We start from the raw sequence: 17,716 nt of genomic DNA, 5'->3' as shown, positions 1-17,716 counted from the left end.
CAAGAATGAAGATTTATGCTGTGGTGTTATTGCTAGGTAAGAAAATACTTTTGAAATTAAGATACGAGTTTTATAATTATGGCTCTTTAGGACTGACCTTTTGAAACATTCTACCGGCTGAATACAAATTCCTTGACAGAACTTGGAAACTCCTCAAAATTTCTCGACAGAGCATGTGTAATTCGTCCATTTATTTTTTTTCTGCATCACAAATACGTAGGAAAAATTCCTGTATCAATTTCTTTATTTTACTTTCGCTTGAAGTCATATCAATAATCTTAAACAAGATGTGTTTGTGAAACACTGATGCCCCCGTATGGCAGCTTATGGCGAAGGTTAAAGTTTCTCAAATGCAAGTCAAAATCCAGGCCAAAAGATAAAAAATATTAAATTTGAAAGCCCTAGCTGCAACTGTTCAAAAGTTATGGCGAAGGTCAAAGTTTTTTTAAAAGTAAGTAAAACATCACGGTCAAAGGGTCGAAGTGGTTGGTATCCAAAGGAAGGTCTTGTCACAAGGATTACATATGTAAAGTATGAAAGCCCTAGCATCAACCATTCAAAAGTTATGGCCAATGTTAAAGTTTTTCGAAAGTAGGTAAAACTCCTATGTCAAGGTCAAAGGGTCAAAGTGGTTGGTATCCAAAGGAAGGTCTTGTCACAAGGATAACATATGTGAAGTATGAAAGCCCTAGCACCAACCATTTAAAAATTATGGCCAAGGTTAAAGTTTTTCAAAAGTAGGTCAAACTCCTATGTCAAGGTCAAAGGTCAAAGTGGTTGGTATTCAAAGGAAGGTGATGTCACAAGGATTACATACATGAAGTATGAAAGCCCTAGCATCAACCATTCAAAAGTTATGGCCAAGGTTAAAGTTTTTCAAAAGTAGGTCAAACTCCAAGGTCAAGGTCAAAAGGTCAAAGTTGTGGTATCCAAAGGAAGGCCTTATCACAAAGAATACACATGTGAAGTTTGAAACCCCAAGCACCAACTGTTCAGAAGTTATGGCCAAGGATAAAGTCTCATAAAATTTTGCAAAAGTGGGTCAAACTCCAAGGTCAAGGTCAAAAGGTCAAATATGATGGTACCCAAAGAAAGGTCTTGTCACAAGGAATACACATGTGAAATATGAAAGTCATAGCTCCAACCATTCAAAAGTTACAGAGAGACAAACAGATAAACAGACAAACAGACAGACAGAACAAAAACAATATACCCCCGGGATCTTTCGATCCGGGGGCATAAAAAGTGAAACAAATAAAATAAATTTGGCTTGCACATTCCGTCTCAATTGAATGTTTCGAAAAATAATTTGACCTTTGTTCCTATAGCAAGTGTCTTCGATATTCATTTAAGGCATACTTACCCTCTGCAAAAAATTTTACTAATTTTTTTTTCTCGACATTGATTTTCATCATCAACAGTAGCATTAGATTCAAATTGAAAACAGTATAAAGTATGAAGCGTTGCTGGGTAAGAAAACAGATAACTCTGAATGCCTAGTCGTAGAGCTAATCCCAAAAAGTCCTAGGGCTAATCCGAAAAGTCCTAGAGCCTAGTCAGAATATTGATATAAGATTGATATATAAAATATTTGACAACGTTATCCATAAAACAACCATACGATTTTAATAGCGATAGAAACAACATAAATGGAGAGAAGCGTACCTTTTTAATTAATGGAAACAAAATTGATTGCTAAGTAAAACAAAAAGAGAGAGAAAAAAAACTTAGAAGCATGTCTATAACTGTTAACTATCATGCCACTTACATTCGTCCGACAACAAAACAGCCATAATTTTTAACTTCACTAATCTGGAACAAAGTTTGACTTAGAACAATTAAAGTTAAACCCCCACATAAAGCCCAGTTTCATGTTTATAAAACATGACCTTTATAAAGGGAAGCACAAGATGTGAAATACTTCTGAATAATTAAATGTGTATGTTTTAAGATTTTCTTGGTAATTCCTCAGCAGTTTTCGCTGTGCGTACTGAATATCTGGTATTATCGTAATTCAATTTTAAAAGGTGCATGAAAGTAAAATAACTTTGAATACCTAATATTATTCATCTATACATAATTCAATGATTCTTTGTGTTTAACCCAATTTTCTAGGCTTGAGCAGTCTCGTCCTTGGGGCTCCTGGAGGTGGCGGTGGAGGGGGTCCACCTCCATATAGCACCGACTGGGAAACATCGCTCAGAACTAAAGTCTTCACTAACTACTCCACACAGCAACGACCATCACAAAGAGTAATAGTCCATGTGTCCTTCACGTTATTAACCATTAATGATTTGGTAAGATTTACAAATACCTTTAAGAATAAAATACCTTACAGTTTGTTCGTAATAAAAGACACTACAGAGTCTGACCCATCTGTTTCATATTTGTATATTTTACTGGAAAAAGACGTTAATGGTAATCTAACAAAAAACTTTATGAAGAACCTGATTTTAACTTCCCGTATTTGAGTAGCAATATACTATTATCACCTGCATATGGAGTTTGTGCCTCTCAGTTGATTCGATACGCAAGAGCATGCTCTACGTGCAAACTATTTCTGAAACGAGGCAAGCTATTGATAAATAAGTTGATGGTACAAGGATATCAACTTTTAAAGTTTAAAGTCAACATTTTGCAAATTTTATGGTTGATACTAGGAACTTGTCAGCAAATACTTACTGTCGTTAAATCGAATTTTGACTGACTTTTTTTATAAGAATTGTTAGGCCATTATTTTCTGAATCGTCTAGTGATCTTCCGTTTGCCCGACCATGACAAGAAGCACACGGCGGGTGCGACCTGTCCATTGGGGAATCTTAATCTTCCATGGCACCTGATCCAACCTCCGATTTTTTTTTAGAGGTCCGTGTTTGCTCTGCTCCCAATTTGTATTGTTTTAGTGGACTTTTGAGCTTTATTACTGTGCGTTATCTTCATATTTCATTCAAAGAGAATTAATCTTAAATTTTGTGGAATGCAACGGGAAATAGATTTAGAGTCTCTCAATCAGATATTGGGAACAGGAATGTTTAAGTACTCTACGGTTTCTTTTTCAACTGATACTTTGTGTGTTGAGCTTTTAAAGTTAGGACAGAACCTATTCCCTTTTTTTGGTACGAAAAGGGCTTGATTAATAGTGTCAATTTTCAAAAATTAGCTCTTTTTTTTTTATCGAAGGTTAACTTTCCAATTGCAAACGGTATATTAACAGAGGTACAGAATGGGAAAAAAATCCAATGCTTTGTGCAAATATTATGATCTCACAAGAATGTGATTTTTTAAACATAAATCGGACTTGTTCAGATTGCCTGTTAAAATTTCACAGGTACATTGAACTAAAAACTAAGAATTGTCAGTAGTATTATCTAAAAATCTACACTTATTCCTTATGAATAAGCGTGTGTACTCAGATGGCAAAAAATTCCAGTCATGAGAAGGTAAAAGAACTTATTGTAAATTGTAAACCTATGATTGTGGTGCCATTTTTCACTTCCAAATGAGCAGGGAATTGAGCTACTTTTTATAATAGTGTTCTCTGAGTATTTCTCGATAAATCTCCATTAACATGCTAAAATTTTTGCACTTTGGTCAATTTATTATCTTTATTAAAAATATAGCTCTCTTATAAATAATATAACAAGTAGAAAAAATCTTTGGGTGATGAAATATAATGAAAAGAAGGATAGTGTAGCTAAATACACTAAGCAGAGTTTGAGCAATAAACTTATAAATATTCTAGTCCGAATTTCCCCTGTTAAATTTCTAAATTCTACCTACTTTTAATCCAATATTACAAAAGAGTGAATGATGATGAACTATAAACTATCTATAGCCTTAATTTACTCGTATTGCGCTTATTCTGCTGGTCTTAAAAATCATTCTTAATGGAAAGGTTTTTTTTCCAGAATATTAAAGATCAGACGATGTCATCGACAGGCTACCTCACACTGGTATGATTTTGCAAAATGCTCAGTTATTTTTTCTAACACAACGTGTCAAAGTTCCAGTTGATTGTATTTTGGATTTAGTAAAGTTGTTATATTGTGAAAATCTTACCTAAAATTAATCTGTATCTTAATATAAAAATAAAATGAACATACCTCTTCAAATCTGGAATTGGATCACATACTAATTGTAATTTTCAGGTTTATATTATTTCATCTTTCTGTACTAGAGACAGAGAAATTTAAAAATAAAAACTGCGTAGGTTTCAACAAAGGCATCTTTATGATGTACGATAGAAAAACTCATTCAAGCTGGCATAAAAAGATATTTTGATTAAGATTTTCAGCGCCAATGTAAATCGTCTTTCTGTCAAGACTTGTCTTTAATTACATTTAACCTGTAGAATCTTCGAGTATAAGACTGCATAAGAATTCCCTGACAATGTTTTCTACATGTTCCACATATTTCAAATTAAAAAAAAAATTGTAACAATAATTTTGTGCTCATGTGTCTTAGCATTTTCAGCTGTTTTGTTACACAACTCTTTTGCATTTGAAAATTTTGGATATTTTAAAGCGAATAATGGAAAAAAAAGATCTATCATTATCTTAACCAAAGTGACTGTTTGAGTGAGAGAAAAACAGGGTGTTATGACTTCTCTTTTTATTACACAGTGTGATTATTATTATTCAGAGATGGATAGACGAACGTTTAAAGTGGGACACCGCAATAGACGGCAATGACTACAGTAATGTGAAGTTTCTCTTCAGCACAGAGTCCTACGTATGGCGGCCAGCTCTTATTGTGGAAAATTCGTAAGAAAAATTATCTTGATCTTGAAGTGTGTTTTTTTTTAACTGAAAAATCTATTATTTGGTATATCCCGACCACCAATTGATTTTACTTTTGAAAATTGTACATGAAGGATTGAAAATTTATAGAGATCTAAACACATCTTAATTAATGATTCTGCTAGTTTTACATCGTCTTTTCGCAATATTCCCAAGTCTATACATAGATGGTGCATAGATTCCTAAACGGACAACACCATAAATAAAAAGAAAAAGAATCTCAACTAGATTATTGTTATTACAATTATAGTAATGGTAGTGAAATAATGTGTTATTTGGCAAAATAAATGGCCTAGGGGTATTAAAATTGTCATTATACTGATGTGAAAATAGACAATGTGACAATTCAGAAGAAATAGCAAGGTTCCATGTAGTGGACTTTTTTTCCTAAAGCTGACGCTTGGTAAAGAATTTGTTAGTTTCAATGGAGGTAGACCTTGGCTTGTATTAACATTGATTGTAATATTGAGTTTAAATCGATTTTGATAGATAAATGAAAGTAAAGAAAATTCAAATAAACACGGGCTAAGAACAGGATGTGTTTGATGTAAGAGAGTCTAATGACTAGGGCATATATTACAATTTTATAATGCAACAAAGGTAATATACTAATGAATGATTATAAGAACTTTAACATGTAATACTAGGAGTATTTAATAGAAATATAGACTCTGTGTTAAAAGTTACATCCTCTAAAAATGAAATAAAAACTCTCCTCTAAAATATTACTTTCACATTCTCCGTAAAGACTCAGAAGCATATATATTCTGAGTACGATATTTTTTTTTTTATGTTACATGTTTTTCGGCTATCTAGTTAAAGTAAGCATTTTGAAAATTCTGCGGTCGTGAAAATGATTTTCTTTGCAGGTACAACCTCTCCTTGGGTCAATTTTGAGTTATTTCTTTACTGGATTTATGAGTTTGGCTGTTGTTTGTTATCTTCATCTTCTTCATTGATTATATATATATATATATATATATATATATATATATATATATATATATATATATATATATATATATATAGGGGAAGGCCTTGACACTTTGTCAGAATAAATAAAACGTTTTTAGATATAAATTAAAGAATAACATTGAGAAATTAAAAGGCAACATGCAAACTACCTATCCTTCCGTTTTCAGTAGGCGCGATGTGATAAAAGAATTGGAAAAAACTACATAGAAAATATGCTTTGGTTCCAACTGACAAAGCTTGTAACAATATACTTGTAGTCTTTGTTAGTAAGGTTCCTTATTACAACTGCATTTCTTGGTTTTAATTCCACAAGTACTTTGTTTTAATTCTACATCTCGTAATCCAACCTATACCAACAGTTCCCTTTCAAAGGATGAAATTCCTCAAAATCTCCTTTCAGTTTTAAAGTCATTGAACATTCCAGTCAATGGAAATGAGTTTGATTTACTGGACATATACTGGATTCCAAAACTTCATAAAAATCCCTACAAACAGAGATATATTACAAAATCCAGTAAAAACTTCAGAGGTATTGTGCTTTGACATATTCAAGAAGTCCTGTAAATCAAATGTGAATTTCAAAAAACCTTCTAAGAACTTTTTGAAATTAAGCAATCTCAAAAGTTATTAAACATTAAATGCATCAACACATATGACTTTTCTATGCTTTATACAACCATTCCTCACAAAAAAGAGCAGGCTTGTTGAGATCATAGAGAACTGCTTCCTCAATAAAATGGAACTTGTAAATTTTCATATCTTGTGATTGGTCATCTTTAAAGTTACTTTGTTAAAAAACCATTCTGATTATACATACAAGTACTCTGAAGTTGATATTTAAAAGATGCCGGAGTTCTTCCTTGACAATATCTGTGTAGTCTTTGAAGACGAGATCTTCCAACAATCTTTTGAAATTTTGATGGGTACTAATTGTGCTACTTTATTAGCGGACCTGTTTTTATATTTTTATAAAACGGAATTTATTCATATAAAATCATGAGAAGAAGAAATCGCTTGCTGTAGCTTTCAACTCAACATTTAGATATATTGACGACGTTTTAGTATTTTAAAACAAGTTAACTTCCATTCTGTCATATGTCAATTGATATATCTCATTGAACCCAAAATAAAAAAAACACTACAGACTCAGCCATATCTGTTTCATATTTGGATGTTTTAATGTCTGTAGACGATAATGGCCAACAAATAACTAAACTTTATAACAAACGCCATGATTTAAGCTTTTCCATCGTCAACTTCCCTTATCTATGTAGCAGTATTCCAACATCACCTGCTTGTGGTGTTTTTGTCTCCTAATTATTCGATAAGCATGAACATATTACGATGATGAATTTACTGACAAACAAGTTCATTTTGCAGTGATTTCAACGATCCCGCTTAAAGCAAGCTTTTCGCTAACTCTAAGGTCGTTATAATTACCTTGTTATTAAATACTAAATGCAACCTATCATTGTGTTGTATTTTTCTGATATGTTTCATACTATTTGTTAGGTCAATGTTTTTATACTTTTAACTTCGCATTACTCAGTTTACGTGATCAATGCATAGACTTCACAGGGTTCATAGGGCCCGGTCGTCGGGAGATATTTACTCCTCCTGGACACATAATCCCACCTCTAGTATTTCCAGGGGTCGGGGTTTTGCTCTGTTAAAGATAAGTTTTGTTAACCCGATTTATGAGATTGATCAATGTTCATAATCTTCACCTTTTACATACTGTTAGCGTCTTAAGGATTATCTATGGCGAACATCTTATTATGAAATAAATTGTAATATAACAAAATTATTCTTAAAAAATATTCATAATAAACGTATTGTGTTTACCTAAAGCAATAGTTATTAACATTAGGTTTCTTATAATTTTTAATCATTTACTAATTTACTATTACAGAACAGGAAGACAAGGTTTTAAAATTCATGTAATTGATACGTGTATACCAGTACATGTATTTGATATATGCATGCATTGATATGTACACAATATTAGGGATGACTTTATGAACACAGAATTTCTTTAAGCGCGTAATTATTAAATTTAAAATTACCGTTATGTATTCCACTTTTATAGGAATTCACAGTGAGATTCCTCTACGGTACACACTCTTCTGACGCTACTGATAAAAATTAAATTAACGTCCAGTTGGGAACATGAAGATCATTCAAAGGAAACGAAGTTTCCATTGCAAGACAAAAAGTACCTTGTAAATGTTGGATCAGCTTTAAAATCAATTTAGTTCAATCAATTAATTTTATAATTAGATATTTTACTATAGATGTGCGATAAATGACCCCTCAATTATCATGCAGCTTTAATTTAGCAGAGAAACACGGCAAAGCAATTACAATATTCCTGTCCTATTTTTAAGTATACCAATGTATCCATTGGTTATTTTTAGCTGTTGACCCTGGTCCTGGTTACGATATTGACTCTCTTTTTTAAAAACAATAATCTTCTAGGGCAGAGTATTATGCATGAATAATTGTTCGAGCCTACAAATAAAGACCGGTTAACCCAGTTTAGAACATAAAGTATGTGAGACATCCTGTCTTCTTCCGATATTTTTTTTCGTATGTCAAATAAATCTACATATATGGAGTTCTAACCTATTACTTCGGGGCTTGCACATTTGAGATGCAGGAACAAAAGTCTTACAAAGAAGTTTTATACAAATTAGGGACATCTAAGTGCATTCCAATTCATAAATATTTGACTTGGTTGTATGACTATAAGGAACGAAATAGTAATCATGTACTGTATGCAATCGGATTTGTATAGGAAAGACATTAATCTCAAAGAATCGCCGAGATATTCAAGAAATTGACATGCCATGAACACATATATCTAGTACTGAAAAAATCCACCTAAAATCGATAAGTCCTTCACAAAATAAAAATTAAGCAAAAGATAATTACCATTCAATGAATCTGAAGCTAAGACAGTAAAACATACCGCAGCGTCGCGATGAACTAAATGTCTTGACAGTGAAAGTTTGAAATTTCAGACTCGTTTTCTTATGAACTCTGTATCCTAGGTTTTAAGAAAAGGTAATAAAACATTATATAATTATGGACTCTTTATGTGGTTAATCTGATTTGATATTTACTGAAAAAATTTCAATATTGACCGAGGCGACGCCTAAAATATCAAACAAGATTAGCCACCAGAGAGAGTCCTTTATGGATAAAGTCCGGTGGTTGCATGGCGACACCATTTTCATTAACGAATTTCCGTCGCAGAAAGTTTTTAAAATGTCTAGATTTCAAGTTATATCCTCCGTGTATTTCTTTCGTCATGAAAGACTTCATTTCTCGTCAAAATCTTTGGATGATAAGCTTGCAAAATGTTTTCAGGCCACAGCTTGCTCCATCTGTTTACAACGTTGACAAGGGCTACCTGTATGACGTCAGAATCGCCGATGCACACACGCTGACCCTACGGTGAATACTTCCTCAAATTCGGTGAATATGTATTGTTATAAACCGTTTGCGGATGTAAAGATTGTTTACGGACTCTATATAGACCATATAATAATAAACCTTATACAAATTTAATAACGAAATACGTCAGGCTCTTCGGGAAAAGGAAATGCACAATTCGTAAATCTTGGGAAGGGAAATTCAAATTTTAACAAAATACAAGTTGCATTTATTTACTACCTGGGGTTTATGTATCATTTATGATTATCATTATTAGGGTCTACCTTCCTCAGCGGAAGACCCTTCTATTATTCTTTTTCACTTTTCTTATTTTTTTCTGCACGAAAAGAAAATTCTGAAATGTTGTTAAATAAAAATCTTTAAAATTACAAGACCTTTCATTTGATATCAATAAGAAAGGGACAAACCCCTCAAATTAGGGACTCAGAGGGGCTTTTGGCTTTAATCTATAATTCTTCAACGATCAATATTTTGTTATAAATAAATGAAGCAAAAACATTTATCTAAACAATCTGCAACCATATTTTATAAAATTTTGACCCATTATAATTTATATGGGGCTATAAGGGGTCAAGATGCTAAATCTCAGACTTTTTTTTTTCGAAAAGGGGGAAAATTTTGACTAGCAATATTGAACAAAAGCTGTTAAGAATAATATTCTTAATAATATGCTTTTTTAAATTTTTGGAAAACGTGCATATATATATATATATATATATATATATATATATATATATATATATATATATATATATATATATATATATATATATATATATATATATATATATGTATGTATGTATGTATGTATGTATACTTTAAAGAAAGCATATCGACTGAGCACTTCATGCTTGCTCGATATGCTCTCTCTAAGGTCTTTATATCTAGGGATTGACATCCAGAGGCTATATTTGTATAGTATACCTTAATTCAGCAACCTTTATTTCTTTATGAATATTTAATCTTCAAAGCTTAAGGCAAACTCTTTCTAAAATTTGCATTGATTGAGAATTGTTTCAAAGGTTGGAGAAAATTATAGACTTATATAGCAAAAGCAAAACGCAAATCGAATTAACGTCCATATTATTTGCATCTTTAACTACTTATGTCTAAAATCTTAACTAAAATTTTCGTTGAAATGCGTTTAAACAATTTATTTTAGATAAATGATCGGACAGACAGAAAGACAAAAGAGTGTCGTAGCTAGGCATACTTCTGTATGTACTTTGGTGTGCATATGGTATCTTTATCTCCGAAATGATTCGGTATGCAATAGCACGTTCTGGGTACGACTAATTTATACATCGATGCAGGTAAATGAAAAATACGTTGATGATAAAGGGACTTGAACAGTCTCGTTTAAATTCAGCATTTTGCAAACTCATTTGCTGTCATAATGATTTTGTTTTATACAAATACTACTTATACCTGGGTCCCATTTTGACTGACATGCTTTATACCAATCATTAAGCCTTTAGTTTGATTACAGATAACTGCATTTTCCTGAATAATGTACAACTACGCTCACGACGGTATCCATGACAGAGAAAATTTACTCACTCTAGGCACATGATCCCAGCCCTGGTGTTTCCCGTGGTCTGTGGTTTTGTCCTGTTCTTGATTTTATTGTTTATAGATCTTATGAGATTGATCAATGTTCGTTTCCGTTCCTTTTTCTTTGTTAATGTAAAACTCAACCGTATTCCTTCTCTGTATCCCCCAAGTGTTTTCCCTCGCAAATATTTATAACAGTTAAATATAGTTAACTTAAGTATATACAATACGTATTTTTATATACTGTAAACCTTTACTGTAAACGTTTTGTGTAAAAAGTTTTTTTTTCCTTTTCTGCATGCATGCATTTCGCTTGTTTCAGTGATTTGTCATTTATTCAAAAAAATACCCTCTTAATATAATTCTAAACTGCATTTGACTGTAAATTTCAAATAAATAATATTAAACAATTTTAAATGTTGATAACAGAGTTGAAATGTTGAAATGTGTTTCTAGAAAAAAAAAATGTTGTTTTATAGAATGACATGATGGATAAATCAGCATTTAAAAAAAAATCTTTCTCAAGGACTAAAATCAAATGAAATACTGCCTGTCATAAAAGTTTTCCAAAGATGTCGTGTCTGTCATCGTATTTTGACCTGTTATGACATTGACTTTCTTTGATTTCTAAAAATTATTTTAGTTTCATAGCTCACGATAGAATAAACTGAGACTTTTGGCACATGTTTACCTCTTAACATTTTGAATATTATTAACCTCTGTTAAAAGTAAAGTAAAAGTATATGCGGTATATGCATATTTTTGCCCCCATAAAAATCCAAATTTCGAAATTTCATGATTCGTGCTGATTTGAATATATTGCATAAAAGTCTGAATTAGCAAAAAAAATATTAAAGTTTGAAAGAGGGTTATCGGTAATTTTTGTTTTTATTACGTCACAAGCTATTTTGATTTTTAGTTATTTTTCAGTAAGAGGAAAAAATGTACTAAACTTGTTCAATTTTTACCATATAATTTATAGAGCGCAAACCTGATCCATAACAATGTTCACATATTCATAGATATTATCAATCTACACATTATCTCAAAGCACTGGTTTGTAGCAGACCTGCTCTCGGTGACTTTCACTCAAAATATCGATATAATATACACTTTTTTCTCTAAAAATCATGGAAATTTTGAATTTACGTCATTTTCCTGACGTCATATCTGACACATGGCGTCATGGTCGTCATGGTTGATGAAAATTTTAATGCTTTGTAGTCTGCAGATATCCCTTTGTTTAGAACATAATTTTAGAATTCTTCGTCAAAGTTTGATTTTAGGGGCAAATATTGGTCAATGTACCATAGGCCGCCATGTTTTCTATAGTTTTAACTATAGGATATCTACACCATAACCCATGAGCGGAGCCTTTATAACCTATAGGCGGTGCATGTCTTAAATTGCATACAAAATCAATTAAATTTTATTCAAAATCTTTGATTTATTCTCGGTAGACTTTAGAAGGTTTTTCCATATCGTCGTCATCGTTAAACTTTCCAAATCGATGGTCAGAATAGTCCAACTGCTGTATAACATTTTCAGGTGTAACCGGCTCCTGGGTCAAATTAAAATCCGTTTGAGTAAGAAATAAATCCCCAGTACCATCAAACACGTTTACTTCGTCCTCTATCAACTGGCCTATCTGTGAGAGAGCTTGATCATCGATAGAATTGTCCCATTCAAAATTTTGCGGAAGTTCAAGAAAATCCAGATCCATGCTCATTACGCTGTGTTTGTCCATTTTCGCTTTTTGATTGCAAGTGCACAAAATGTGCAATAAAATGTAATATATATGCACAGTGTATAGCGCGTGAAATTATAATTATGTCAGGTGACAAACCATATTAGGAAATTTATTTTCAACTTATACATCATCTCTCTGCCATATTAGGAAATCTGAGAGTGCTATGGTACATGTGACTTACCGTATAAGTTTTTTATCGGTTTTCTCTAGATACCCTATAGAGAGGTTAAAAGGTCACGAGAAGGCTGCGTCTTCTCGTGACCTTTTAACCTCTCTATAGGGTATCTAGAGAAAACCAGTAAAAACTTATACGGTAACTACTACATACCTAATATTGTCCTTTCTCCATCTGACTTAATTCATCCTTAACAGTGGTTCGTCATGAGGAAACTGCCCTCATATTCATCTTAAAGAAAAAGGATTTTTTTTCGGTGAAGACATTATGGAATTTTAAAGCATTCTACCACGATGCCGCTGCCTATTAACTCTTAGATGATGTATAATTGATATCATTGAATTTTGATAACTAGAGTCGACATTTGGTCTACATTTAGTCATTTCTTTTTACCTAGCATGTCTCTCATTTGTATTTATGTCACTCCTTCTAGTTAAATTTTACCAGTTACGTCAGACTTGAGAGTAATAAACACTTCGCTTCAATTTAGTTACTCTTAATCTCGTGGAAATTTGAAAACAAAACTCCGTCCTTTGAGAAACTGCTTTCAATTTAAAGCTAGGCTTACCTACACTCTATTACATTGTGATAAATAATAATAAGCAAGATCGGTCAAAGTCCACCTTGAAATCCAAATTAAGGAAATATACAAGAAAGACAAAGAAAAATAACTCTTGTTTTTTCTAGTAAAGATGTACCTCTTAATTCAATCATTAAAAATGAGAAAAGATTTGTACAAGTTACATCATAAAAAAGTTGCACTCCGAAGCCAAGTTTTAAACATATTTTATGCAGAGATCATAGTTTAAATTATGGACTGGTCTATTGATGTTGTAATAAGCGTTATGAAAATGAGATTAATTTTATTTTTTTGCCAATATATTAAGGGTAGCATGAAGCCTATTTTTAAGTGCGGGTTTTTCTGTAAAATGGACAAATAAACAACTTTGTTTTTACTTTCAATAATAAACATTTTGAATTATATACAGTGTATTGAATAAAAAAAATATAGTTATTCTAAATGTTTTTTTTTTTTTAATGATGCATTTTTCTTTAATTCCACTTGTCTTTTTTTATTTTTCTTTACACTAGTGTTTCTGACGTGAAAATCATCAGTGATATAAACACACCGATGCGAATACTGAGCACAGGAAGCATTGAATGGAGTCCTATGGGACTGTATGTTGTAAGCTGCGAGTCGGACATCACCTATTACCCAGTAGATTCCCAGACGTGCTTCATCAAAATCAGCTCCTGGGGTTACACATCTTCTGAGATAGACCTAAAAATGAAATTTTCTACCATTTCTCTAGGATTCTACAGTCCCAATGGTGAATGGGATTTGATGTCCACCTCAGCTGAGGCCTCAGCTGCCAAGACAAGAGGCGACTTTAGCTTCCCGAGCCTTACATTCACCGTGACCGTGCAGAGAAGGCTCCTGTTTCACACTCTGAATACTCTTTTTCCGGTGGCACTCATGGCTTTTCTTATTCCCATGGTCTTCAAACTTCATTCCGAGTCTGGAGAGAAGATTGGATTTTCCTTAACCGTCCTCTTGGCGTATGCTGTGTATCTGACTATGATATCAGACAGTATTCCGAGCACTTCCTTCACTCCGTGTTACTTGTGTAAGCAAAATTTTATATATTGTGTTCAGTAAGAATTATTCTTAATAATTATGCAGTTTATTAGGAGAGATTCAATATGAATTCTATCCAACTACCTGCGTGTTTTCTATCCCCAACTCTTTGACGAGGTGACATGTACAGGAACACAAGCTAAGAAAAGTCACCCGATTCCGACACTGGTAAACTTAATAAAGTGTAATATAAGCTCATCGCCGATAATTTCTCCAAGAGAGGCGCAAGACAATTTATAGCAGCAGCTTTGAGCTGGTGGATCCTATGCTCTTCCTTCTGATCCTTCATCTAATCTTTTAATCTTAACTGTTCTTTGTGGATACGTCACTGCCGAACAGGAAGTTTTCCATATATGTATGTATCGTCTCTGCATTCCTTGTGCATTTCATTTTGCTCTAAATAAGTCATCTTTACTCATTTTAGAACATTAAACAACTCGGATAAAATGAAAATCAAAATTACCAATAATGTATCCGAAATCTATTTTCCTCTTCATACCACGCTGTTCAATTTAAATAACCCTCTGCCTCCATAAACCCTACTTTAGTTTCCTAGGTAAAATAAAAAAGCGTCGAATGGTTCTATGAACTCTTTGCTTCCCAGTTTTAATTAAAAATCAGTAACATGCATATGTGGATCAATCCCTCAAAGGTACATACATTGATTGCATCGCACCACTCTTAAAGGAATAACAGTGATAAACATTAATCACCCTACATCTAGACTGAGCAAAAATACGATATGAATGTATTTTTTAGTATGCACACAATAAATTTGATAACAATCATATGCAATCACAATTAAATTAAAGAAGATTCTGTTTTTCGTTATTTGAATGGTCTTTTATGTGCTAATCATTCCAATTCTATTTTCAGTCATATCCAACTACAAATCATGGGAGATTCTTTTTATCCCATGTTTAATACTTCACAACCAATGTTTTACACTGTTTTATATAGGGCTCCACTTTATTTTACTTCATCACGCTAAAGCAAAAACCGTCACAACTGCACATAACTGGGGGATATGAAAAAAATATCCAATGAGTCCTATCCACGGGATAAAGGGGTAAACATAGGATATATATATATATATATATATATATATATATATATATATATATATATATATATATATATATATATATATATATATATATATATATATATATAACGTTTGTCTTTATAGTATGCAGATATCTTTTTCTTTTACATTTTTCAGCGATCTATTTGGTCTTTATCCTGGCTATATCCTCCATCTCAGTTCTTTGTACTATTCTCGTACTGAACTTCAATTTTGGAACCGATGAAGATCCCATTCCAAACGTCACCCGGGTAATTGTTATCTCAATTATTGCTCGAATAATTTGTTGGAAACAAAAAAGTTGTCGGCCTCGGAGAAAGGTGGCAAATTCTTCAGTAGAACTAATTGAAAATTTTCAGTCCACGCAGTCCACCGAGCAGAAAGACGACTCGTCAAGCGAGACCGATGACATCACTTGGCAGGATCTAGCAAACATAATGGACAGAGCATTTTTCATATTTTTCTCACTTTTAATTGCCTTGGCTACTGTAATGTTTATCTCTGTTGTTTTTTCTGAACGTGCGTCTTCCTAATCTTGTTGATGATTTGTATGTTGGATTTTAGCTTCCATGGCGTCAAAAATATGCTAAATGAATGAAAAAGTAGAAAAGGGTGTTTATAAAATTATCATGTTCAATCAGCACTCCGTTGTATTATCATTTTCCTAATCAAGTAATAAATTTGCTACTTTGGAAATTCTGATGGCGAATCGCATTACTATCATCAGTTGAAGACAATTTAGACTTCATTGTACAAGCTAAATATGTCAAGCACATACAATGTCAAAGAAGATTAGAAAAATATACAGAAATTTCAAGCAATATGCGGAAAACTCGCAACCATCAGATATCAGTTCTCCAAACGTGTTTACCCTAACAAAAAATACTATGGTAAACTAACATTAACTAGTTTACTACAGCAAATAAAAGTTTTCAAAGATAATTAAATGGAAGTCTCATTTAATTTCGCAACTTAGATATTGTCCAATGTAGATTTTTCTTATTTTATCAAAGATATCTGTTGGTGTCTTATATTCACAACATGAGAATTTGTGTGTAATATTTTTATTTTAAACTTAATTGTTAGTTAAGGAAACTTTTTAAAAAAATATTTTTCAATGACTGTTAATGGCAAGATATACGTATGTTAAATAAATAAATAAAAGTTAGTCTCTTATTTAAATTTTTTTTCTCTGACAGAAGCCCGTTGAGGCCAGTTCAGAGAAAAAATATTTTTATTGTGTTCAATCGCAATAATCATTACGTTTAAAACACAAAACACTTTGCATTTAATCTTAAAAGATTGCGATTAAACGCATTCTTTTGCGTTTAAACGCAATAAAAAATATTTCTTTCTCTGAACTGGCCTTAACGGGCTTCCGTAGTTTTTGCCAAGATTATCAGATAGTTTGAAAAGATATATTACAGAGGAGCTGGGAGTAAAATTTACATTATTCCAGTGAATTGAGTTATATTTTCATATATGTAGAGGACAGATATGCAATGATCAGCTAACTGCGTATTTACGACTGAAAAATCAAAAGAATGCATTTTAAATGAAGTAATGCCTGGATAATTATAGAGAAAGGGTCTATGAATATATATTTGTCATTCTCGAATTTAATTACCAGACACTAAGCAAAATAACATTATTATTAAGCAATATCATCTAGAAATTAGTTAAAATTCATGTTTGTGCAGGAGATATGGCTAATGGCAACCACAGTTTCAGTGGCGAAATCTTCCATGGTTTTGTCATCAGCTCTACGGACCGAAAACCCTGGGCTGATAAAGTGTTTTCTAATTTTTTTTCCATCAATCTGTTTATTTTATAACTTGGAAATATCCTCCATCTCAGTTCTCTGTGATATTCTCGTACTGAATTTCAATTTTGGAACATATGCAGATCCCATTCCAAACGGCACTAAGGTAACTGTAATCTCCATTATTGCTTGAACAATTTGCTGGAGAAAAAAAATTGTCATCCTCAGAGAAAGGTAGCACATTTTAGAGTAGGAGTTCTTTAGGGTTTTCAATGTAATGTTAATCTTTTTTTTTCTAATCGGTGTCTCTCCCTTATATTGTTGATTTTTTGTTAAGTTTTCTGAGCGTATGGCGCCATTAAAATGTTGAACATTTTCTTCTAATTGAATAAAAAATGGTTGGAAAATCGTGTTTACTACTATTTTGGTCAATAAACACACCGATGTATAATAAGTATACTAGAGTACTTTGGAAATTCCTAATAAAGATTATATTCACTTACATTAATTCCATCACCA

At 32.3% G+C, this 17,716-nt stretch overlaps 1 protein-coding gene across 1 annotated transcript; it reads left to right on the top strand.

Annotated features, from left to right (window-relative positions):
• Positions 1-5: 5 nt before the first annotated feature.
• LOC133172186 (neuronal acetylcholine receptor subunit alpha-7-like) lies at positions 6-15,968 on the top strand. The gene is made up of 6 exons (XM_061307028.1): positions 6-36; positions 2,116-2,297; positions 3,909-3,953; positions 4,642-4,763; positions 13,805-14,340; positions 15,574-15,968. Exons 1-6 carry the CDS (start codon positions 6-8, stop codon positions 15,966-15,968), a joined length of 1,311 nt encoding a protein of 436 aa, XP_061163012.1.
• The last annotated feature ends 1,748 nt before the right edge of the window (positions 15,969-17,716 follow it).

This window comes from Saccostrea echinata, unplaced genomic scaffold, assembly GCF_033153115.1.
Source record: "Saccostrea echinata isolate AGI-Se365-2 ecotype Australia unplaced genomic scaffold, CSIRO_AGI_Sech_v1 ptg000054l, whole genome shotgun sequence".
NCBI lineage: Eukaryota > Metazoa > Mollusca > Bivalvia > Ostreida > Ostreidae > Saccostrea > Saccostrea echinata.
This window is presented reverse-complemented; position numbering and strand designations above follow the sequence as displayed.